The 26,548-nt window shown below is 36.9% G+C and overlaps 1 protein-coding gene across 1 annotated transcript in view; it reads left to right on the top strand.

The window, feature by feature from the left end:
* The first annotated feature begins 8,125 nt into the window (after nucleotides 1-8,125).
* MALRD1 (MAM and LDL receptor class A domain containing 1) overlaps nucleotides 8,126-26,548 on the top strand; it is a 230,646-nt gene continuing 212,223 nt past the window's right edge. The window contains exons 1-6 of the mRNA XM_058018380.1: nucleotides 8,126-8,297; nucleotides 12,795-12,935; nucleotides 16,860-16,954; nucleotides 17,036-17,197; nucleotides 21,145-21,238; nucleotides 24,836-24,979. Of these exons, the coding sequence (XP_057874363.1) occupies nucleotides 8,126-8,297; nucleotides 12,795-12,935; nucleotides 16,860-16,954; nucleotides 17,036-17,197; nucleotides 21,145-21,238; nucleotides 24,836-24,979 (808 nt within the window). The remainder of the gene's footprint in view (nucleotides 8,298-12,794; nucleotides 12,936-16,859; nucleotides 16,955-17,035; nucleotides 17,198-21,144; nucleotides 21,239-24,835; nucleotides 24,980-26,548) is intronic.

Raw genomic sequence — 26,548 nt, 5'->3', positions numbered from 1 at the left:
TTTAAAATTCCTAGGTCTATTTCTGTGTGTTACCCTATTACTCATAGAAAAATTTGAGCGTAACATTTTTATATATTTCAGATTTAACTTGTTTTATCCTGAAATGTGGCCACTGGAGTTGGTGAAACGATTCTGCTGCTTTTTAGTGGGGTGGACATCTAAGCAATTATCCTTTGGGGCAATCTTTTTGGCCTAACTTAGAAATTCTCAAAACTCAAATTTTTTTTGAATGTTTTGATAACATTTAGTTACAATCTTCATTGGAATTGTTTATTTGAACTGCTGCTTATATATTTGAAAAAAGTGCAGATAGTAATTTGTTAACTCAGGTGAGCTGCTTTTTGATGTGGTAAATACCTAGCTCACAGCAGCTGTCGAGAATTTTAAATTGGTAAGGAAAAGCAATAAAAGTTTATTGCCATACTTGAAATAACCTGTCATTATCTATAAAAACCACATTCATTTTAGACTTTGTAATTCAACAAAAACATTCAATAAGTATGATAAGGAATGAAAACTATTGCTGTTGATGGTAGGTGATACCTAACTGCAAAAAAACAGCAACCATGTAAACTTTGAAAATAAACACTGGGTATTTGAAAATAAACATTGGAGATTTTGAATAGAAGATCTCAAAAACTTTGCCAGCTGAATATGTGTGGTGCATTTCACTGAGCAGGGGACAAGATGAGAAAATATGTCTCTTTATCTCAAACTTTAATACGCTCAACTGCACTCAATGCAACTCTGGAAGTAGTTTTGCTTGCTGCAGAAGGACATGCCCTGCGGTGGTGGACCCGTGGCATGGCAGCTTCTCTGGCATTGGTACTCCAAGGCCAAAAACGTTTTCAAGAAAACAAAATCTATCAAGTTCCTAGGAAGTTTATAGATAAAACCATACTGGTTTTTTTTCTAAGAGAGCAGCAGAAAGCTCTTCACTTCAAGGCAGGTGCAGAGGATCACTACCTGGTGAATCATGTAGGGATAAGCAGCAGTCTGGGTAGAACTGTAGAGGAAAAATAGGAAACTGGGAAGATTTAGAGTCCGCATGGTAGACTAAGGTATTTAGGAGTTTGGGTTGTGAAAGGGATTTACCAGTTTTATTTGTTTCTTGACATTTTTTTTCCCCTGTGACTGGGGAGAATGTGTTTACTTCAATCACCTGGGACTTGTCTTGCCTGCCAGCTACACCCCCTTTCCTAGATGAGGTTGGGAGGTCTAGGGTTATTTTGTGCGACTGGGAGGTGGAAATAGTGGTATGGGGTGTTTCTGACTCATTTCCTATCTGTGGTGGTTCTAGAAATATCATTTGGAGCAGCTTCAGTGTCCCTCTGGGCTATATTTACAGCTGCTGCTTTATGAGAGTTTTTACAGTACTGAAAAATGTCCATGTCTTAGTGGCAGCCGGCTTAGGAAGGTCATAAGAAGGTTTGTTTGTTTGTACGTTCTATTTGTTCATTTCTTCGCTTATCTCATTGATCTCTCACTGTAAACAAAGTCACTCAAAGTACAAAGAACGTTAACAAGTTGTTAAAACCTGCAAGAAAAGTTCTAACATTCTGGAGATCTATGAGAATATAGTACATTTCACATTAACATGACAATGCATCTAGACTGACATTCATATTAATTTATCTTAGATGCAAGGATTAAATTAATCTCTAGATCTAAACAATTTTTTTTATAATGATAGAAGGAAAAATAGTCAAGAAATTAATAAGTGATAGAATATTTCCTACAGTTCCTTGAAGTGTGAAACTGCTCTAAGTAAAACATAACTCTGATTGAAAACTGATTAACTAAAATTTTTTAATATGTCTGGGTTAATTTAAAAAATATTACCAGGCATTTTACACTTAGGCTACAGCTGTTTTATTGAGGCAGCACACAGTTATCCCATGGTTTTGGTTTTTTTCCCAAGTAAAGCATGTACTCTGAAGTTTTACACAATTTCATTATAAGTGCTAAGCTTCTACCATAAGCTCCTGAGTGCTTTAATTCCAAGGACTTTTCCCAATGCCTGTGCCTTAATTGCATAAAGTTGAACTGCATAATAATTGCACTGAAAGTATGTTTCAAATGAGCTATTGTCTGTTCAGAATGTCATCCTTTCACCTAACATCTCTGAAAATCAGGGCTGAAAAGTATCCCTCTCTTATCTGAGTGGAATTTTATTTCTTTTTATATCAAGATATTGCCCTTATATTGAAGGCTGACTTAAAATTGGTGGAGAAAGGTTACTCAGCATTATTAGTTTTATGGTCTAGGGGTATCAGGAGGTGTCAGAGAAAGTCAGAAATTTTCAGACCACTTATTTGTTTATGGATGAGGAAATTAGGATAAAGGGGAGTTTTGACCAAGAAAGATTTTTAATACATACCTCCTGTCTCTTTTTCAGGAATAATTTCTAGAAATACGTAGAGTGAGCATGACTGCTTGGAAATCCTCAGGAGCAGCATCAGTGCAGAGATGTCCTAAGGATAAAATCAATAATATGGGAAAACTCAATGGATAAATTTTTTTTTTATTTTTAGCCTGGTTACTGAGCTATATATTTTGTTGAGACTCCCTCTAGATCTTAGCAGCCTAATTTTCAGCTCTTGAGCATGTGGATGTGTTTTAGGATTAATATTACTGGAGAAACAAACCCGGGCTGTGCTGATTTAGCGTGAGCCCAGGGATATTGCTTTCTTCTAGATTTGTCCCTTATCTTTTTCTAACTAATGTTATGTATGACAGAAGCAGGCGGACCATTGGAAGGATTTATTTGCTCTCACTTGCATACTTAGAAGAGATACCAAATGGTAAGCTTATTTTTCTGTTAAAAACCACCTCTAAAGGACTTGTTTCACTCAGAGATAGAGTTTTTTGGGTGGTTTGCCCTTTGCCCTCAGAGGGTGTTTGTCTGCCTCTGCTACCTGTAATGCTTTTGGTTGCTATACAGTCTCTGGCAACAAAGGTTAGGATAGATGAGTTGAGAAGGATAGGAGAACTGTTTCATTTGGTTCAGGTTTAATTTTTACAATACCCATTTTTTCTCCAAATTTGAAAGATTTATTTATGTGGTAGATCTAGGTCTATTTATGTGGTAGCAGCTCTCTGGCCACAGAGAATGATAGGTACAACTTTCCCAGGCATTGTCCTGGGGAAGGCTGTGAAAAGATCAGAGAAAAGAATGATAAACAATTTTTATCTTCACTTACTGTACTTGATGTTGTGAACATGTAGAATGAATTATAGAGATTTGTTTACTAAAGGGTGATTTCTTAATTAGTTAATGGTGATGGTGTTTTAATTATTTGACTAATCTGGTCTGGCTGTATCAGACTGTCTGTAAGGGTGATGAGTTTCTTAATAACTCTAGTATAAAAAAGTGATTGATCAGCCTTCTAGAATCATAGAGTCAATGCCAATTATTACCCAGCAGGGATGCATGCTACAACATATTTATGTTCCTTGAGGATGAAGGGAAGGCCAGCTCTTGTTCCAAGAGTTGCTAAGCATGCTTAACATGTTTAAATTTTGGTTCCAATGAGGGCTGCACTATTGAAAGAAATGTTCCAACAACACCTGCACACTGTGTGACCTGGAGCAGGGCAGCCACAGAGAGTGTGCAGTGGATGCCCCTGCACGAGACCAGAGCAGAGGATGAGCTCTGGGAGCACAGCTAACACTCCTTGTGCACTGATGGGTGTTTCTTCCATGGGACCAGTCTGGAGCTGGTTTGAGTTAAACACAAAACACATCAAGCCATGAGATGTAACAGCTCACACCAATAATTCATCAGGTCCTCTGCCTCGTGGGTTTCACTCTCCTGTGAGATGAAGCCACTTGCTCTGTGTCCCTTGCGGGGACCAGGGAGCTGCTTATAGGAGAGAACAGAACAAAAGTGCTTGGTAGAATGATGTGATAGAAGAAAGGGAGCAGGATGTGCTGAAACCTGTATGAAGTCTTTGGTCTGCTGAGACCAAAGCAAAGGCTGAGAAAATCTTTATTCTATTCTTACTTCTCTGAAGAAGTACATAGCAGACAGGAGGTAGAAATACTTCTAGCTGATCAGAGTTTATGCCAATTAATAATTTTGCTTTCTAATAGAATATTGATTTATGGACTAAGAGCCACTTTTGGAATATTCTTTCCCTTTCTTACATTGCAGTATAGAGAAAGAAGCTCTCAACAGCTCTTGACAGTTCAGAATTGAAGTACATTTTTTTTTCCAAACTCTAATGCAGAGATAATCTGCAGTATGTGGTACACATAGGGATTATTCTATCTTCCACTTAATGCTTTCTCTCCTTTCTCTTTATCACCACCTGTGATTTCCTCTTGAATTTTATCCATTAAAAAGATAGAAAAAATGCTCCCAAATTGTTTCCCAAAATGTAATATTTTTTCAGTCTGTAATGATCTAGGACTTCAAGCTGATTATATCCATTCATCACACCTTTTCCTAACACTATGGATTTTTTTTACCTAGTAGTAACTATGGTGCTCATAATGTACACTGATCAATGCATTAAGTTTGATTTTATTATCTCAATTGATTTCACTGATTTCTTTTAGCAAATGGAGATGAGTGGTAAGAACACTTGCCCAGAATCTTTTTGTTCAAATATATGAATATCTTAGTCCTCAATAGTTATTCTATCAGATAACTATTGAATTAGTGCCACTTAACTGAAAACAAATACTGTGCAATTATTGCCTTTCACATCAAAGTAAAGAACTCTGTCAATTCTTGTTAAAAATGATCAGTTTGGGGTAATGGTGATTGCTTGATTTTCTGCTTCTGTACAGAACTCTTTCAGTTACAATTTCACAATTTAAAATTAGAATGATCATATGATAATATGAATAGTGTATTTTTAGTAAGAGTCTCTCAAAATGAAGGCTTTTCTGAATTTTTGGGAATTACTTAAAAAATGCAGCTTTGGTGGTTTTATTAAAAGTCAGCTAAAATTGCTTTTGCATAAAAGATTTTGGAGGATTTTGATAAAATTAACAATTTTTACTAAAACTTTGAATTAGTAGAAAAGGAGAGATATGTTAAAGATTCATACACTGGCACAGTACTGCTCCCCAGTCTGATCAAATTAAAGAAAAAAAAAGCAGAAGATCATAAGTTTGCCATTTTAAAGTTATATTAAACCCAATGAAATATGGATTACTCTTAAAGGGTGACTTTATTCTACTCTAGAAGACTTTTCCCTGAAAGAATGTTAGTATATGCAGCAAAATTTGAACATGTTTTCAGATGGTGAAGCTCATATCCCAATTTCTTAGTTCTTTCCTCTGTTTCATTGCTGATAATAACCTGCTCTACAAAAACCTAAAGGAGAACTGCTAACTGCAATCCATTTTATGCTTGAGCAAATAACTTTCTGTTCACATGAAAAATAGTCTCAAAAATGCAAAATCTTTCTGGCCCTGTTTCAGAGCCTGTTTGAACTTCTTTTTAGGACTTACCTTTTCAAACCTAGATTTCGTTTCTGAAACTTTTTAAACGGCTTAACTTGAGTTGAAGGCTGAGCAGGCAATCTTTTTCACTTAAGTGAAATGTGTTTTGTCTTGCCTTAAATTAACTGAATTAGGGTAAGCCAGAAAAATCCAGCTTTGATATAAATTCAAGCAGTTTTCTATTTTAACTTTCCTTTTAAAAAATGCATGTTTACTAAAATAATTTTGTCTGGCTTTGCTTGCTTTCCTTTTAGTCTTCATTTTCTCTGCAATATTTCTCTAATGCTTTAAAAAATACCCTTTGATTAGTGCCCATCTTCTGCTTTTCTTGACATCCTCCATATTTTTTGCCAGTTTATACTTTTCCCTCTCTGCCTCCTTTATGTTTTTCAGGGTGCTTCCAGTTCAGTACTTAAAGTATTTGTCCTTATGACATTCCCTGAAAGTCCTTTTCTTCTGAGTCATCTTCTTGTTCCTTTCTACATGATTCTCAGAAATATAAAAACCTTTGTTGTTCTTAGTTGACAAGAGGGCTGAACTGTTGCACTCATCAAGAAACTCTCCCAAAATGCACACAGCCAAACACTTCCCAAAAAACTAACAGAGACCTTGCCTTTGGTTTTGTACTTTCTATTAGACCTGACTGAAGTACTTTTTCCCTTATTCACTAAAGATCCATGGATCGCACCCTAAATATTTCTGACTATTTGATATATTTTTCATATATTTCCACTCATAATAGATTTTATTGTGGTTTTGACTTGTTTGGGCTATGAAAATTTGCTTGCTATGAATTTTTTAGAGCATATTTAACTGGAAATGGAAACCAGTTCCTGTAAAAATTATCCTTTGACTCAGAAAACTTGTATACAGATTTATACAACAGGCACAGAAGTACAACAGTTGGGAAAAATGCAGTGGGAATTTTTATAAAATGAAAGAAAGCTGAAAGACAGGGAAATCCACTGAATTGCAGAAATTTTTAAGCTTTTACAAATGTAGTAATGTAAAAATATATGGCATAGGGTTTCTGGTTTCTGATGTTTTTTTTTTTTTAAATATAACCTTCTAGTCTAATCTGTACTTACAGACTGGAAAAAAACAATTCAATGATATGCATTCTTGAGGAATATATATATATTTATATATATATAAATGTATATCTCAATGAACTCTTAATTAATTTAGTCATAGCTCTGCTTTTTATCAGGAAGTTTTCCAAACAGCTCTATGGCCTGAGGACAAAGCATTAAAATAAAACAGCTAAAACAATGTGCACAGAAATAATGATGAAAAGGGTGGAGTTGAACCAAATGTTCTGGAAAATGCTTTCTAGGCAGAACAGGAACCTTTGTCACAATAAATATGTGCCTGCCTCTGGTGTTGGAGATAATAGGAAGTTGCATCAGACTTTGCACTTCTTGCCTTCAGGTGATGTTGGAGTAGTAGTCTTTGTTTCCTGACAAGAGATTTCTTATATTAGGAAAATACACATCTGCAGAACATACAAATGATTTGTTCCCCTACAGGCAGAGTTTGCATATTTCTCTTTACAGATACTGCGGCACTTGTGCATTCCAATCAGCATACTTTAGTTACAGAGATATATCTTGTCTTATTTCTGGTTAACAGGGCTAACAGGCAGATCAGAGTTATGCATGGTGGGATGTGCATTACCCTGACTTGATTTGGTGAATTTGTAGGTGACAGAATCTCCAGACCTGCTGGCATCAGTTACTTGTTACAAGCTGCCACTTGGGAATTCTTTTTCATCCCACTATTCCTATTAAAGGAGCGCCATACTTACCTGACTGACAGATTTATTTTGTCTAGTTCTCACCATAATTTGCCTTGCAAATTTTGCAATTTTCCTACTGGCACTCCATCCCTGGGCTTGGGGCATCTAAAGTGTTTTAGCTACTTCACTGAAACAATTTCCCTGATTTCATGTGATGCTAGGCTGAATGAAACAAGTTGATTCAATATTGTCTCACAAGGTTGGGTCTTTTGATTGTTTGGGTCTCCATGTACCCCTCCTGCATTTGAAGGTTCTTGAGTCATTGGTCTAAAGGTGTGGCCAGCACCACTGTGATTTGGTGAACCATTGAAACACTGTGAAAGGTGTCACTAAAACATCCTGGTACGAGAGAACAGAAGTCATTGTGCCGATTTGCAATCACTTTGATGCAAAATCAATTGAAATTTGAATTTCTCAACTGTTTTTACATTTGATGTACAAACTTTTCATACATTTTGTAAACATTTGTCAACTCCTTCTGAGCAAATAGAGATCTTTGTGGATGTCGGTCATTTAGTAATTCTGCCCTGTTTTCCTGTTGTTTTCTTATCTAATACATTTTCAAACCACTGAGCAATAAATCCAATCAGTAAGTTAATGATATACAGTTGACTTCCATAGCATGTGCCAATATTTTTTAGTCATAAGATGATATGTCCAGTTAAATATTATCCTAAGACACACCAGGTTGAAAGTCGCTTCTTTGCAGAACCAGTGATTTCCTGTAAGCTGCAGATCAAGAAAAAGGTTCTAAAAGCATCTTCCAGAGAGATGTGTGTAAACACAGCTTGGGAAAAGGCACTTCATGACCAGTACTAGGCAGTTTCAGTGATTATTTTCCAAGTGAAGGCTCGGATAGTAGCACAGCCCATGAACAGACTCCTATACGTCTTTGTGCTGTGTTGCTTTGCTCCAGTGGACACTCAGCCATCCGCAGCAGGTGGGTGCCAGCGTGGGGATGGCTCTTCTGCTGCACCTGGGGAAGTGTGCATCTCCACCAGCTGCTCTGGGGACAGCAGGAATGACAAACAAGGTGAGTCTGGTGGGCTTAGCAGAAGTGTGATAGTTTGGTAACCAAATGTGACAGAAGAGAGAACTTGGGGGCGTGTTCTTATGTTGAAAAATGCTTGGGAATTCTTTCTTTTTTTTTTTTCTTCTTCATTTTTTTAAAGAAAAGCTTATTCTAGCTTCAGTTTGGTTTTTCATGCTTTTCTTCTTTTTCAACATTTATGAAGTGCAAGACTGTCATGAGTCTTCATATGGATGTTACATTGCAAAACAAGTGTTTCCTCATCCAAATTCAATGAAGATTCATCAAGTAATACTTTTTTTTCTTAAGTTGTGGGAAACTTGTTTGATAGAATTCAGATTTAATATTAAATACCTATACCAAGGTATAAGCTGCAACTTTTTCTTTTTTTTTTTTTTTTTTTTTTGTCTAGACAAGGGTGGCAATTTCCTTGTATTCATGAACTGATTAGCAACTGATTATCCTAGCTTAATCTTTGTCACATGCTTTGGTTACAAATACAATTGGTGCTATTTCCTGTAAGGCATTGACCTAAGTAGTGAGAGTGAATTTTAACTGCTATTCTCTGAGTAAATTTGCATCAGAATTCTAGTATTTCTGGAATACTGTACTACAAAATGCTGCTGCAAATAATTTCACATCATGTTTCCAGCTGGAGATGAAACAGCACACAGTTGCTTGCTTGTGGTGGAATAGGGAGGAGAAATGTAGTAAAACTTGTGCGTTGAGATGAGTTTATTAGTTGAAAACAAAAATAAAGTAAAATAAAACAATGGTAAGGGTAATAATGGTAAATAATAATGATTAAAAATAGGAAAATACACTTGTTCAATACAATTGCTTGCCACTCGCTGACTGGTGCCAAACGCCCCTTCCTGATCCCAGATCAGCTGTGCTTCCAGCTAACTCCCCCCAGTTTATACAGTGGGCATCACACTTCCCAGCTATGCTCCCCTTGCCCCAGTTTTGGTGGTTTTCTTTTATTTTTTTACAGAAATACAGAATATTCTGAGTTGGAAGGGACCCACACGGATCACTGAGTCCAACACTGAAGTGCATGGTCCCCATGCAGACCATACCTGGAGCCTCGGTGTTATCAGCACCAGGCTCTGATCAGCTGAGCCAGCCCTGCAAACTCCTCACTGGCAGAGCAGGAGACAAAGGGGAAAAATAAATCCTTGCCATAGGATACATATGACTTAGCAAAAAACTGAAACATCAGCGTGTTATCAACACCACTGTCATTCTGAATCCACTGTAACAGCTGCTGAGAAGAAATTAACTCTTCCCTAGCTGAAACCAGGACACATGTATAAGGTGGCCCATCTCCTTGAGGATTTTTGTTTTGAGTCCAAAGAAGAGCTTGGATTTATCAAAAATTTTAATTCTTACTAGAAAGCTTATCTAAGTTCTCCTACTCACTATGCAACAAAGGAAGTTACCATCTTTGTTGAGATTTTCAAATTTCACTTTAAGTGTAGAACAGATGGTCTTTAGATGAGCCTGTACCTATCTGTCCACACTGAAACCTGCTAATTAGAGGATGTTACCAATCACTGAATTCACCTGAAATCTGTGAGAAAGAGCAGTAACTTAAATCTGGGTTCTTTAAATTACAATTGTGTCCAACCACAGAAAGATTTTCCTTTGCTAGAACTCCCTGTTATATCCAAATAGAATGCAGAGGTCTGTTTGGAGCAGGAGTCTAAAATCAGCTCTAGGATACTTGCTTTTACTTTCCCTGCTAAGAAAATGATTATTAAGACTGCATTGGATATCAGTACATTTTTGTAAGTTTCCTGTGCTGTAGAAAAATGTATTAAATGGCAATGGCTGAAATGCCTGTTGAATTCCCTGGCATGTCTAACACATCTCAGGTTAGCATCTATTTTTATCACTGGCACAAGGGGTGGATGAGCTAAGTTCCACTGAATAGCCGTGAAATCCTCATTGTGCTTGGTCTTGTTTTCTCTGGAAAGGGCATTTACTCCAGGCAGCATTTTTTATTGTGCCTGCAGAATATGGAACAAGAGGTGGATTCTTCCATTATTGTTTATGGAGGCTTTTTACACTTGTCTCTTGAGGGAATGGAACTATAGACAAATGCTTATATGAAAGTAGAGAATTAAAGGTTTCTCCAAAGACCAGTATTTATGGCCTCTGTAAAAGCCCTAAATATGAAATTATTTTGCATTTCATGTCAACGAGCCAGAGGGTTAGGAGTAGGCTTTGAGGGACAGGCTGCATGCTGGGACTGCTTGGATAATGCTCTGGATTACTTCAGGAGATAAATCAGCTGTCAGACATGACAAGACAGATCAGGAAGTCAAATTGAAGATTTTTCCTGCTGCCACTCTTTTTGGGCTTTGGGATTATTGCAAAATTATTTTTCTGCTTAAATTTCAGCTCCTGGTCTCATGTTGGTGACAGATTCCTGCTCTTTTCCCTGGGCTTTGCTCAGATGAAAGGAAACTCCTCAGTGAAAATATATAAAAATTGGAATTCCAGTTTTTAATTGTTCATTTGGTCTTCATACTGGCAAAATATTTGCCAGGAAATGAATGATAACTAAATACTCTTATATATTTTTGTCCCAGAATATCCCAAACTGAGATTTTATACACATGCACACTTGAAATAGAACCTTTAAGTGTAGTCTGTTCCTATGAGACTTGGAGTTTTTTCTTATAAATTATTTTAGATTCTTTTTTTGTTCACAGGAAACTCAGCAAAAATTATCTAAAAAATCCCACACATTTCTTCCTTCTGAACTTTTCCTCTCTATGCAGTGATGTTACCTTTGTAAATCTATCTTCCAGCAAATTTACATCAGTTTGCTTTGAAGTTATATTTTCTGTGAAAAGGAATGTTACCTTGAAAAACAATGATGGATTATCATTTCTTTTAAATTTAAAATGCTACAATTCTTGCTATTTCATGCATATTAATTTGCAATTGTTTCTTTGGGTATGAGAAAATTCTTGAAGAAATATTGAGTGTGATTTGGTGCATTTCATGCAATGTCAAGCAGATATACTTCAGTAGTGTTAGTGCTTTTGATGAACCTCTGAAATGCCTTTTAGCCACTTAAAGATCTAAAGGACAAAATCCGCAATAAAAAGTTGGTTGATGACTCAGCCAATCTGCGCATTAACTTGATTCTGGAATGCTTGTGTGAATTATTTCTATTTTCCCCTAAGATTGTAATTAATTGTTGCAGTGAACTGCTATGAATATGAAAGTCATGAAATTGAACATTGTAGTGTGATTATCAATGCTGCAGTTGCAACTTTATTTAAAATGACTAATGAATTATGATAATACAGACTAGACCAAAATCATTAGCAGGGGCCTGGAATGGGCATGAATTGGAAGGGGAGTGTGAAGGCATTGTAGTTCCCGTGTCTAACCAGAATCCCAATTAGAAGGCAGAATCCCAATTAGAAGGCAGGGTCTTGGCCACCTTCCCCTGCTGTGTAAGACAAAGGGCAGGGGAACTGAAAGTTTCCACACAGGACACAAAATCTGGAGGCAGTGCCACGTACTGGCCACTCTGCTTGGGCTGGGGTTGCAGTAAGTTTGTTCTTTACAGCTGCATCTACTTGTACTTCTTTTTTAATTAAATCCTCCCATCACTACAAGAAGTACTTCAAGGAACGGGGCTGTCCAGCCTGTCAAGCACATCCAAGCACTTCCATTCAGCTTGGATGTCATACATAAAGGGCTGTTGGACACCTGTGAGAAACCAACCCCTGTCCTTCAGTAAGCAATTATTGATCTGGCCCCATACCTGTCTCAAACTGCCTGAATGAACTCGTACACCAAACTGGGCTTGGTGCCAGAACGGTGTTCTGCCTCCCTTTTCCAACCTCCACTGCTCTACAGGGGAATCTGGAAGGGGGAAAATGCTCCTTTCTCACCACACTGTGACATGTACTGGAAGAAATAAGAAATAGGAAAGGCAAGTGGGGACTATGCCATTCTGAGGATTCATTGTGTCTCTTCTTTGAATTACGTGGAATTAAAAAAATAAATCAAACTTTCTCTCTGATTACATCCTGGTGTTAAGTCTTAGTTTTTCTCTGCAATAACTCTGGAAAAATTTTGCACCTTAGGGCTGCAGTGTATTTTAAGAACAATCTTTGCACGTAAACTATAGTAGCTTGGAGATTTTCCTACGAAAAGGTAACTACACACATATTTGTAATGAGAAGAACTTATAGTAATAAAATATAAATGGATGAGTTTGGATTTGGTTTGGTGAAGAAAGGACTTGGTGGTTTGTTTGAGGCTTTTTTCCCAATATTCATTCTCAGTTGTCTCTCTTCCACTGCACTGTTTCTCTTTGTTCATGATTTAAACATTCTGGTGTTTCTCACTTTTTTCCCAGAAACACTATTCAGAGCGTTTCTTCTATATGTCAACTAAAAAGCAAGTGATGCTGAAAAAAAATATTCTTTTGCTTCTGTTTTTAAGCTTTCAATTTTTGGTTTGTTTGCTTCAATCCAGATTCCTCCTGGAACAAGTGTGATTTTGAAAGCAATCCATGCAAAGTTCTTCCTGAATTCAATTTACAGCCTGGCTGGGTAAGAAGAAATGGTCAATCTGGAATGGGACCCCCATACTCTGACCACAATGGGAATGAGAGTGGTAAGACTCCTCATGGTCCTTGGGGAAACTATGGTTTCTTACATATTATGTAGTTCTCTATTTAATTTACTAGATTTTGTTAATTTCTTGATTTTCAATTATATTCTGCCACATGTTTCCCGAGCACTTGTGTCTTTTGAGGTGTCTTTAAGGTGATTGCAATTAAAATAACCCAGAATTCCAGGGGGAAAGGGGAGGAGAAAGACAGTATTTCAGTAAGAAATTCTTGTTATTATAGAGGAGCAAGTAATCAGTTTCAAAAGATGTGTTTACCTACCAGAGTGATCTTTGCTTGTTTTGGAGATATTAGGTGATAAATTCAGTCTTAATGATTGCAAAGTTTATAAAATTAGAGAGGTATTTTTGTGTTTCTTGGACTGGTAAATGCCTGGAGTGTGTGTATCTATCATCTATGGCTAATATTACTACTCCAAATATTTTGAAAGAGGACTTTGTATTTGGAGACAGGATAAGCTTTGATAGCCTGTTTTTTGAGGCAGCTTCTTCCTAAATCTTCTTACAATTCTACTTTACCTTGAAGAGTGTCTCTCAACTAAGTAATTCATTCAATTTCTCTGCCCTCAGACAAAATATACTCTTTATACTTGTCCTATGGCCAAATTACCCCTGCTTTTCCTTCTGTGATATATACTGTAATACAGTATCTGTTTATTTCTCTTCTTATTTTCGGTTATTCTCTTTCCCTTCATTTCCACCCACACCCTCTCATCCCTCCTGGGCACAAGCAGTGCTTTGGGAGCCCTCATGGTGAGAACCTGAAGGCAGGCATGCCTTGGAGGATGTACAAGAGAATCCTGTGTGGGATGCAAGTGTTGTGATTAGCCCAGGTGCTTTGCGCCCCATTCCCAAACTATGTTGATCTGGGAATGTGGAAATTTGCACAGTTGTAAAGCAGCATCTCCTACACATTGCATGAGCCACCAAACAGGTAGAAGTTCTCAATAAGAATGAGTATGAATTGGTGGTTTCTAGGGGAATGTATGGAAAACTTGCTTAGAAATCAGCAGATGAAAATGAAACCCAAATTTAAATTATTTTTTTATTAAGGAAACAGCAACGAAAACCCCATTCTAGGTTTTACTGCAAATTCTCATTTCACAGAGGACAATTCTCATGATACTCCGCAATTAGGAAATTTTTTTATATGTGATGTGCTTTTAGCAACTTCAGTTTTTGCTTGTGTGTATCTCAGAAGTACATCCTGCTGTGTGTATTATTCTTCCAAAAATAAGGTTGCTCTTAAATAAATATTGATTTAAACCAATGTTGGCACAAAAATGTGAGCAGCTACCAAACCTTTTTCATAAACACAAGCTTTATTTCAAGTATGCAAGTCATGAAATGGTTTAAAATAATAAAGCTTTTCTCATAAAAAAACACATTAAAAGCACCCCAAAAGTATACTATGAAATTCAAATATACCAAACTCTTGGCTAGAATGAAAAGAAAGTTAGCCAGGTAACAGTCTTGCTGCAGTTGAAGCTTTTAGAATTTGTTCATTTTAGAATTGGTAGTCCATACCACATCAGGATGTAACAAATGCCAGAAAGATGCTAATAATCATTAAAAACTGGTGGTTAAGGATAAATGTAACTTATACAGACAGTCAAAGCCAGTAAAAGATTGAGAATCCTGAACTGAAGTCTTTGCTTTTTGCAGCAAACTGTTCAGTCACCCTTATTGTTCACATTTACTTGTTTTGGCCCTTCAGTCACTGTTGTATCTGCCAGGTCTGAATTGTGCAGTGGTCAGGTTAATCTAAGTCATTTTATCCAGGTAGCAGGAAGCTCAAATACTTGTAGCTATTCAGCTTTCTGAGAGGCTGCATTCTCAGATTGGTGAACTGAATAGCCAAGGAGATTTAAATGCTTAAATGCTTAAATTGTATTAATTTGCTTCTATTTTTCTACCTGGAAAATGTATAAACTTCACTTTCATTTTCTAAATGGTGATTCTAATTGCCTAGGAAACATTTATCTTCTTATGGCAGTGAGTTGAGTCTTCCCACTGCTGGTGACTCAATAGACTATGTAATCAGTTTTATGTTGGCTCCTACTTAAAACACAGAAATGATTCTCTATCATGACAACTGAGCAGAGTATGCCCTATGGTAGAGTGTTAAAAGGAAGACTTCCTGCCATCAGGATAAAACACACACATTAGCAGAAAAGCAAAGATCCCTTGGTAAATTTAACTCCTTTGAAGATTTATGTAATCATTTACTAGAACCCAAAATATTTCCTTAGGTCTGTCTCTCATGGATCTTTTTTTTTCACTGAAAAAGTAATTGAACAAAACAGTGACAACCACTTTAAAAGAACCCTCCCAAAACCCACAACCTGATTTTACTAGATGAAACTATTCTTTATGCAGAGGTGTAATGTGAAATGACTGTTCAAAGGATTTCTTAAAATTAGTATTTCTTCCCTATCTGTGTAAAACTTTAAATTCCAGTGGCAGGTGAAAAATAAATTTTTTACTCTTAGACACATCCATCTTTAGAGAACTAAAAGAAAAAATTTCAAATTTTCATGGAAGCTAACATCCAATGGAACAGATTGGAGTCAGGGACGGGGCTCTGCAGAGACACCAAGCCATCTGCTGTGGGTAGGAGCAATGCCCTTACAGCTGGCAGCTCTGAAAGCGCTGCCTGAGCAGTCAGGAAAGGTCCAAAACCTGGGGGCAGCAAGGCCATTGCCCTGCTAGCAGGCTGCAAAATGCTCCTCTGTGGGGGATTGCTCAGCTGGCTCCAGCCCTGAGCTGGGCTGGTGGAGCTTCATCAGGGGCTCTCCAGTCCCACACAAGGACGAGAGGTCAAGGTGGGTGGTTTAATAAATTCAGTGCTTAGATGTTTTGATCTATCCTCTGATATTTGGTGAATGTATTAATCTTTATTTTTAGGCCTTTTTTTTCCTTTAGTCCTGCTTGGCCTTTTTCTCCTTCATCTTAGTCCTTTCATGTAAATGTCAGAGGACAAGTTACTTGGCATTGTTTGGAGTTTGGGAAGGGGAAGAGAAGAGAAAGGAACAAAAAGAATTAAAAATAGATCAAGTCTTTTTCTATTTTTTATTTTTCATCTTGCATCCTTAGCATCTAACATCTATGGAATCTTTATGCTCAGGAAGGGCCAAATTTTGTCTTTCAGTATTTGATATCCTGAAATTGGGTGGTCTGTCCCATCTGTCATGGGACCTGAAACAATATTGCCACGAAGAGACACAATCAGTCAAAGGGCATGGCAACAACCATAGTTCACTTGCTCCTCTGGAGCTGTTACACTTTCAAGGACTTGTTTTGTAAATGGATAATAATGGCATCTTTAATGGTAGCTTTGAAATCACTAGGAAAACTTTTTATATTGGGAATATACAGCGATGCCACGTCTTTCTCTCACGGCAATTTTCTAAGCAGCCAGAACCCAGACACCACAGTTTTAAACCTATAAAAACACCACAGTCTTCTGTCCCATGTTCCACCACCTCGTCAAAGACCTGAACTGCCATGATAAATGTGTATTGTTGTTTACAGCAGTTGGACATTTGGGCATTAAATATATTATGATTATGTACTCAATCATTGGAGCTTAAAGTCTTTGGATCAGCTTTCTGAGTTAGTCCAACTTTGTCCCAAAATGCTGAGCATTCAAGATATCGCCACATGAAATGTTTTGGAATCCTGCTTAAAATTTTAGCTGGAAAATGGAGTAACACTGTGACAATATTGAATACGGGAAAAAGCTTGGATCACAATGGCTACAAGTGCTATTAATCTTTTCTGGGGAAACAACTCCAGTTGGCTTTTTAGTTACTAATTTATACCTGTGCATATTGCTCTCCTTGTTTTATTGTTGGTTTTTTTTTTCCCCCAGGCTTCTAAGTTTTCTATTTTTATTCCTTTTAATAGCTTATTTCCTCTCATTGTCGTCTGAAATGCAGTCCTCTTCTGCAGCTTTAAGGACAAGTGTTTTCCTTCCAACTGATGAAGAACACCTTTGCCAGGTATTTTGATGCACATTCTTTGTATTACACTATTTGCCATAGTATTTCCCTGGAATAATCAGACCTTCTTCTTTTTCCTAGATTAGATTCCATTATTGGGTCGGTCAAATGAGCAGAACATTAATGGTGGGGCTTCAAAAGCTCTCTGAAAATACTGTTACAAACATTTGGCAAGTTTCAGGAGAGCTACAAAACCAGTGGAACGTAAATACCATTACAATCAATAGCACCGAAAAGTTTGAGGTTAGTAAATTGAGGTTACTCTAAAGGACACTTCTTAAATGGTTTATAAATGGTGGGGTTTTTTAATAGGTCAGCATTAAATATTTTGTAATTGAAAAGAAGGCACTATCATGAGGTAAATAGAAAAAAGCCATTTTGGAGATCACAGTTTGCATTAACAAATACAGCTTGTTCTTAACTCTTAATGGTGTTAACACTGACACCAAACTTTGCATAAACTGTGCATGTGTCTTAAATAAAACAGTCTCACCGAGCCATAAATTATCTACCAGCCCATAGAGGTGAGATACTTGTGATCTTAACTTTCAGTACAGTATTCTCTTAGCCTCAGTCTAACTGGACTGACAAGCTCAAGGTTTCATTTATATAGGAAGCTGCATTCTATACTATGAGATACTGTTTTATAGGGGTATTGCAGATGACAAACTCTGTACTTAACTATTAATTGCAGCTTTGAGCCTCTGTCACAGAACACGTGCAAATGGTTTAATTTTGCTCAAAGCTATTGAAAAGCAATGCAAATGTCATAGGCTATTTAAATGTTTTTGCATGTGCATTTACAAAAAACATTAGCACAGTAAATGTAACTTAGGGCTATAATATTGTGAGTGCTGTACACTCACTGCTATGCATAATATTGGAGAGAAAGTGGGGAGCAGAGAAGAAAATGAGAGGCCTTTCCTGCTACAGCAGTTACTGTGAAGATGCTTAGCATGCAAATCTGACGGCATTGCAGCACAACCTCGTTTCCATAAACCAAATGAGTACCATAATTACTTGGCTTCCATATTGTGCTAAAGCATCCAACAGACCCTTGATTTTTGAAGTAATACTGGCCTGCTCAACTCTTCTGAGAATGTATATTGCAAAATACCTGTACCCAACTCAACATAAGTACCAACATTGTTATTGATCAGTAACTTGCCTCTACCTGATAAGAGTGTACAGCAATCTGAGGTTGTATTGGAAGGGTTTCCTTCTAGATTTATTTTTTCATCTTTTGTATTACTTGAAAAGCTGAATTCATCTGGGAATGGTTAATATAATATGGCATCTACTTCCTCTGAATTGCTAGGTCCAATCCTAATTAGATTATTGCTTGCAAACCTGGTTATCCTTTGGCCTCTATCAAGAGAACTGATGGGCAGAGTACAGAAGCTGGTGTCAAACTTACTGCGGTAATCATTACTATTGACTTAAGAAACACAGCTCAGAACCTCTCAAAACCTAGAGTCTGAAGCTGAGCAAATTTTCTTCTGTTTGCACATTTTGCTCCAGTGACAACTTGCAAGATATCACTGTCATACAAGTGAATGCAATTCACTTGCCCTTTTGCACTTGTTTTATATGAGAAGCTTACAGGGATAGCTGTGGCATTTTTCAAGATAAAGTTTTGATTATTCATGTTTCTATGGGGCAGAAAATGATGGGAGAAAAATAATTTTTATTTGGATGTACAAATCACTTTGAAATAGGGTGCTTTAGCACTTTTTTCAATTTTAAAAATACATTTGAAGTGAGATTTTAGTTAAAACCTACCTCTTAATCTCCACTGCTTATTTTCTTCACTCATTTTGATGTCGACTGTTTAACACTTATGTCTCTTCCTACTAAGAGTCTAGATTATATTTATGGAAGACAGAATTTAGTTTGGCATTTAAAAATCTCCATTTTATGGAGTTCTGAGATGCAGAGATTGCCAGTGGTTTAACTACTGAACAAGCAGAAAGCTCAGTATGTCTGTTTTGGCTGAGTTTTGGAGAACTGTATCATGGTTTTCTCTCCAAGCTACTTTTGCTCTGATTTACTGAGGACAAATATCTGTATCCCAGACTTCATTAAGGAAAAGGATTCTAGGCTTGGGGTTAATTTCTGTCTTTATGCTTGATCACTGTTTCACCTCGTGCTTTGAGCTGTGCTGAAATCTGCTCCTGTGGCTGCACTGTGGAGCCAGCCCGGCTCGTGTGGGATCCCGTGCAGTCCCACTGCACCTTCCATGCCACCAATGGGGCTGCAACGTTCATTTGATCTGGTGCTCACAGATATTGCATAGATAAATATCATTGCAGCTATGAACAAATAGTGCCACAAAGCCTTTTTTTTTTTTGTTACCAAATTGTGAGCTTAAAGAGCTCTAGACTTTGTGTGAGAAGGAAAACGGAATGGTTCCTTTCTGGAGTTAATTTGGGTGTGAGTCACTTTGGTTATTATTAGAATGAACTTAGGGAAGGTTAGCTGGGTGTCTGCACCAGACAAAGCCTGGATAATCTTTTTTAAACACAAGAGCATCTGGAGGCATCCAGTAATATTATCTTCTGGAAGTGGGGAAGTTGAGAGATTGTTAATGAGTTTTGAGGAAACAGGTTCGTAGAGATTTGTGTGCTCTGATGGAATATGAACTTGAAGCAGCCTCTGATTTTGCTCCAGCAAAGTAAGCTGGTCCCTCTTTAGTGATTGTCTAAACCAGTTTTTCTCACTATATAATAAAATCTGACTATGAAATCCCAAATGCAAGCTATCAGTAGATATATATTTTAAATGAAGTTATTAAGAAATAAATTTTGAATTCAAAATGAAACATCACTGTGCAAAGGTAAAATATCTTTCAAATCCTTGATATTAAATAATATTTCTGCTGTTTCTGATTATAAAATAGTGTACTATATTGTTTTAGGAACTTATTTGTCCTTGTGGTGATGTCATGAAAGTACACATTAACTGCACATATCATTGCAGCAGAATTCAAGAATTCAAAGTACCATTTTCTGAAAGAAATCAAATGAGCAAATTTCCAAGATGCTGCATTTCATTCACATAAACATATTTTTGAAGGTGGTATGGCTGCCATTCTTGTGCAAGCCAACTGCAGGTTCAGTAAAACAAACAAAAGACAAAAGATTACACCGCTCAAAAAATTCCAATTTATGACATAATGGTCATATCATTGGATAAGCTGTGTCATCTTGTGTAGTGGAAAACTCAGTTCTTGGTAATTTATGGGTTTTCTGCATCAATCTGTTAAACTGGGCACAATATTGTTGCTGAACTCTCAAGGTAATGGTTGAAAAATTATTGCTAACACTGTGAATTCCTTCATGAGAGCCAGAATGTACCTCTAGGTAGATTCTGCCTCTAGGACTCTGGAAAATCCTGGAACTGCTTCATCCCAAGACGTGGCTAGGGAATATTTTAGGAACATTATTCATAAGATTGATTTTGTTGGGTTGTTTTGATTGGTATGTTTTTGTTGTGCTTTCCCAAGGACTGCTATTGATCAGTCAGTTCCCTTGTACACCACTGCAGAAAAAGTGTAATAGTCTGTGCATTCACAAATGTGGATTGAAATCTGCCCTTAAGATAGAAAAGTAAAATATTTGTAACGTTTTGTGTACAGGAGATTTTGGTGGGGGGAAAAAAACTCCATTGTTGTAACATTAGAGCAGAATAGCTGTCAGCCAAGTACTCCTCAAGATTTGTTTTGCCTAAAATGTGATGAAAGGCTTCTGAATAATGGGGTTTTTTGCTCTGACTTTTTCCCAGGTTTTTGAGAAACTCTGAAATCAGCCAGAAAATGTTCATATTTCCAGTCTCTGGTGGAATAATGGCTTGACAAAACACAAAATCCTTTGTGTTCTGCTCTTTAGCTGTCATGATCCTTGCTTAGATTTTAAGGCATTTTATTATGATTTTCAGATCCTGCCTGTTAAATTCTACTTTAATCTTGAGTTAGATGATTGGACTACCTATCTGTGCTCAGGTGAAAAAGTCACAGATATGTCAAAAAGCCAGGATGATAATCCTCCAAAATTGTTAAATGTGTGATTAGATTTCTCATATTTCCAATATATAGGCCATGGACTTGACTGGCATATACTGTGTGGTTTTTTTGTTTTGCCTGTGACACTGATAAACTCTGTTTCTTGTTGATCTGCTGTTAATCCCTTTAGGTTATCTTTTCGGGGATGGTGGAAACCCAGAGACAAGGTGAAAGTGTTGCCATTGATGATATCACCTTCAGTGAAGGATGCTCTATAGCACATGGTAAGAATGCCTGTTTTTAAGCAGCCAGGTCATTTTACATTTAATCTTTTCCTTGGATTAGAAGAGATATGACAATGGAATTTTTTTGCTATTCAAAGGCTTTTTAAACTCTGTAAGTGGTTTCATTTGACTCATTTTCATTTCCCTAAACAATCATCTGTCTTTTCACATGTAAACACATTGCAAAGAAAGACAATACTTTAATAAATCTAATATATTATAAATGTAGGGCTCAGTGGGTAAAAAAGATCTGGTTTTGGCTGAAGAATTGATGTGTTCAGCCAGCTCGGGCAAAGCTTTGGAGCTGACTAGGAAGATTCCCAAGGCACTCGTGTATTTCTAAATGCAAGGAGGTCCTGATCCTCAGCTCTGCAGTGGGGTTATGCTGTTCTGCTCTGCTACATCCAAGAGCTGTAATGTCAGGCTGGTCACTGCACTCAGACCATCCCTGCGTGTCAGGATTCTGCAGCAAAACATTTCCTATTTCCCTTTTCAACCCAATGTATTTTCATGGAAAAGGAGTGCTACCCATCCTAGCATAAATTAAGTGGCTTGCTGCCCTGTGTTACACTAGAGTGTTGCCCTCTGGCACCTCTGTCACATCCTCAGGTGAGTGCAGCGCTGATTCAAAGCGCCTCCTTCGTTTTTCTTTCTTTTACTCTTGGCCTGGGCACAGAGTGTTAAGACTTTAAACTTAACTTGAGATATTAAAAGCAGTGTTTGACACAAACTAAGCTAGGTTACATGGTTGGTTTGTGTGTACCATAATCCTAAATAATGCTCTCTAGATTTCCCTGTAGGAAAATACTATTGAAAAGAGATGCACGTGGGTACCAATCTGTAAGAGTGCGAAGCAATTTCAAGCAGATCACATTAAGAGCAAGATACAGACCCTAATTTAATGATGCCAGCAGGCATATTTAGATTTCTATAATTCTACACATGTACTTGTTTAACCAGTTGCTGTGGGAGTTCTGTTTGTAAAAATACATTGAGTTTTTAACAAAGTTCTTCTAAAAAAAAATATCCAACCAAATAAACTCAGCCATGAGATGAAACACTGTCTCAAAGAGATGGAAGAGGAAAAAAAGGAAACTGATATATGTTTTCACCATATCTTATAAATCCAGGTGTTAAACTTACCTTACATGGCAGCTGTTGAACTCCATGCTGTGCCTCACAGATTGAGCTGCTGCACTGTTAAGTGCCTCAGGTATATTCTAATAAGAGCCAGTTCTTATCCTGTGTTTCCTCATTAGGAGAAGTCAGCTTCATTAGGTGACATCTAAATGGCTCACAGCAGCCAAAAAACAGGGTCAAAGAATCTTAATTTTCTCCCTGAAAGAGAAATGTTACTACTGAACATTTTCCAATAATTAAAACAAAAGGTCAGACTAATGGTTGGTTGAATTTGAAATAATTTTTTCTCTAGTCCTTATGGAATGTCTGGAAAAGTAGACTTTTAATGAAGACCACTTTAATTTCATGAAACCCCTAGTTAGAACTTGAATTTTAAATGTATTCCTCATGATTTTTATTCCCAGTACAAATACACAAAAGAGATTACCTGGGCATTTGTATTCATTAGCATGACTATGATTTTAGGGTTGTGAGTAAAATATCTTAAATTTTTGTGCTTTCAGGAGTTTCTTGATGCAAACTGTGCTGCTTAAATATAAAAGTAATCTCATTATGCACTAGGTTCTTTCTTCACTTCTATCTCTATCCTGTCTCCCAAACTGCCCCACTTCAGTCTGTTGTCCGGTTCTGCTAAAGACTAAACTTCACGCATTGAAAAAAATGCAACTGAAACCCCATCATCAGTATAGCAATTTAAGATACTCTACAGTTTGTAGTTTCCCCAACAGCTGCCACATAGTTTGTCATCACTAAAAACCCCCACAGCTCTTTATTATACGTTTCAGTATGAGCTACAGAAAAAAAACTTTGGCTGTGAAATAGAAAATATGAAGTCATTTTCTGAAACACACATAATGCAAAATCTCCTTTACTTATGCCTTTAGTAGACCTTCTGTTCAAAGGCTTCATATTCTTATCCAAGTGGCTGCTCTGCAGAATTCTCTCTCAATTTCCAAAAAATTATGTATGTGAAGAACTCCACCAAGAGTGTCCTTCTGATCTCTATGTAGAGATGAAAGCAAAGAGCTCCACGGCATGAAAGTGGAATTCTGTAAGGGAGAATGAGGCTTTTGTCCTCCTTAAGTCACTTGTAATGCAGAAGTGACAAAGCCTCACTGCAAATATATGGGTTTTTTTCAGGAAAACTGAAGTAGTCATTTATGTATTACTTCTAATATATAAATTTTGACAAAAATACAATATGAATACTTCAACTGACAAAATCTTAAACTTAATTCCTTAGTTAATTCTAATCCTGCAGAGACGTAGCCTTTAATATTACAGGAGCAGGTATTTGAGATGAACTGCTACAGGGATGGGAGTCAGAAAATCCAAAATACTAATCTTACTATTGTCTGACATGCTGTGGCATTAAGAGCTAGAAAATGGGTATTTTGACAAAACAAAAAAACCCTCAAAAATATATAAACTAAATTAAAGAAAAAAACCCCATAGACTGACTCAAAATGTTTTGTGTCAATACTTCAAAAGTGTTAAATGAAGATCTTGATTCCTTTTGAAAGAATTTGCAAATGTTGAAATTTGACAAGATCCATCCTTTTCCAGACCCTTGTGGAGTTTTGCATTTTCTGTGGGATACAAGGTTTTGGCAAGCTCTTTCTCACACAATACACATGGTTTGAAAGCAGCACACATTTATTCCGCACTAGAACAAGGAAGAAATGAAAGGTTTGCAGCACTGCCTGGACAGCCCATTTCACTGAAGTGTCAGTAATGTAAATAATACAATGCCTCTCAGATGAAGGAGACAGTAACATCTATGTGAACTAACCTGAAACTGTTTTTTCCATACAGTTAGGAATCTCTGTGTTTTCTCTGAGATAACCTGACTGCTATTTAATAATATGACTTAACCAGGAGATTACCTTTCCCTGCAATAACATTAAGAAGTGGAACTTCCATTGTCACAGTGCAATCCTGCTTAAAATCCCGAGGCAGCTAGATTAGTCAGGCATACTGTTAAAAGCCCTCTAAAATATGTGGTGATGCATTCAGAACCTTTCTGTCTCTAAAAAGAAGTATTCTCTTACAAGTATTGGGGAGATGCTGCTGAGTTTAACCTGTTAAGGGTGATTTTTCTGTAGCTATCACCTAGAAAAGTAAATAGGTATTTCTTATTATTACATGGCAGTTTTTATGTTACCTGGCAACTCTCTCTGCGGAATTGAATTCATGAAGGTTGTGATGACTGGCTAACATAAATAGCACTCCATTGCTTTCAAAGAAGCATCTGTCTTGAGGGAATGATTTCTTAGAATATTTAAAGGTGGCAGGCTGAAGTGCAGGACAGCAATCAGGGATACACAGGGCTTTTGAAACAACCTTTTGAAGAAGCAGAAATGTTGCTAAGGAGTTTAATAAGCGTAGATTTCTAATTGGGAATAGTCTGATAAAGAATGACTTCTTAGGAAGTGATTGTTTTTCTTTGTCTTTTAGTACCACAGATTTCCATTTTTGAGCTTGGCTTGTGTGAGTGGCACTCAGACCAGGCAGCTGAGCCTGCTCAGGTGGCACGGCTGCAAGCTGGGCACAAGATTGCCTCCTGCTCCTTCCTGGAGGATTCCAGCAACAGTACTGAAGGTGGGCATTTTATTTGACTCAAAATTACTAGCTCTCATGAAGAATATAGTACTTTTTATGGCAAGATGGTGCCTCAATGCCAAAACAGAATGAAACTACGAAAAGTTCTTGTGTATATTTTGTGTGTAGATTAGGTTTTGTTTCGGCTGTTTAATAAGGACATCATGAACACTCCTTCTGGGTAAGACATAAATATTTTATTTTAAGAATTAATGATTTTTTTCAGGTATTCATGAAATATTTTAACGTAAGAATTCTATTAAATTAATAGCTGATTTATTTTCCAGTTTATTCTTTTTTATGAGATCTGTGCAAGAACTTGGTGAAATTAAATTAAATTAAATTAAATCAAATTCATCTATGCCCCAGCCCTTTTGTGTGTGTTTTTCTGTTTTGTTTTGATTTTGATGCTTGGCAGTTTGACTTGTGTAGTATTATTCTGCATGAGCATAGAGCCTGGAACTTCATTTTAAACCTTTTATTAGGGCAAATGTAAATAAACAATTATTCTGGAAAATAGTGTATTACCTTAAAATGAATACAGTTAGTCCAGATGCAATTTTAAGAAGTAAAGAGCATCCCTTGTTTTTGAAGTCACTGTGTATTATGTCTCAATGGGTTTATGGGAAAGGTTTTTGAAAGCTTAATGATGTAAATCTCTGAGTGTTCAATTGTGAGATGGAATTGTCTTGCCTGCTAAGTGTTTGCCTTGTGTACTGAGGCTGCCTTCAGAGGGGTCAAGTGCTGCTACTTGTAATAGTACAGTTTGTGGTGCAGCTTGGAGGAATTGATATTGTGGGGATTACGGCTTGAACTTTGAACCCACAGAAATGGAGCACATCTCATTGATAGAAACTGAATGAATGTTAGATATTGTTTTTATTCTAAAAAAATTAGTATGCATTTCAATACATTCTAGTAGCCATAAGTCAAATTATTATTGAATAGCAAGGAAAAGTGCCTGAGTGTATACACTATGTTAAAACTAATTTTTGCAGGTATGCATAATGAAGAGCATAGAGTAAAGCAGATTTTTTTCCCCTTAAATGTGAAGAGAAGACTCATATCATCTTACAATTTCCACTTTTTTTTTCCACAAAAAAGAGACTTTTAATTTGATTTTATTTGAAAAACCTCCCTGAAAGTCATTGTATCTGTGGCCACACCTTAACATGACATCCTAAGGCTGGTAATGGGTATGGATTTTCCTTTTAGGGCAATCTTGAGAACACAAAAGATATTGAAATTCTGTAAGGGCTTTTACAGGAATGTATTACTGCACTGTCTATGGAAAGAGAATATATTTAGAAATATTTCCTGCAGGGGTGCTTGGGCATTTTTGTATGGATATGCACAGGCAACTGAGTAGGCTGAACTTCCCCACCTGCTTAGGGAAATTCCCTGTGCTTCTAAGTCACAAAGAAAAATGAAAATGTGTGAAGAAACAAGCATCAAAACAACAATAGAATTCAATTCATCATTAACATTGAAAGGTATTGAAAAATCTGAACTCTGGTTGCTGACTTCTCAATACATTCAGTATTTTCTATTCATGCAGATGTGTTGAGA

The sequence above is a fragment of the Melospiza georgiana genome, chromosome 1, assembly GCF_028018845.1.
Source record: "Melospiza georgiana isolate bMelGeo1 chromosome 1, bMelGeo1.pri, whole genome shotgun sequence".
NCBI classification, from domain to species: Eukaryota; Metazoa; Chordata; class Aves; order Passeriformes; family Passerellidae; genus Melospiza; species Melospiza georgiana.
Note: the sequence above shows the minus strand (reverse complement) of the source record. Positions and strands in the feature narration are given on the sequence as shown.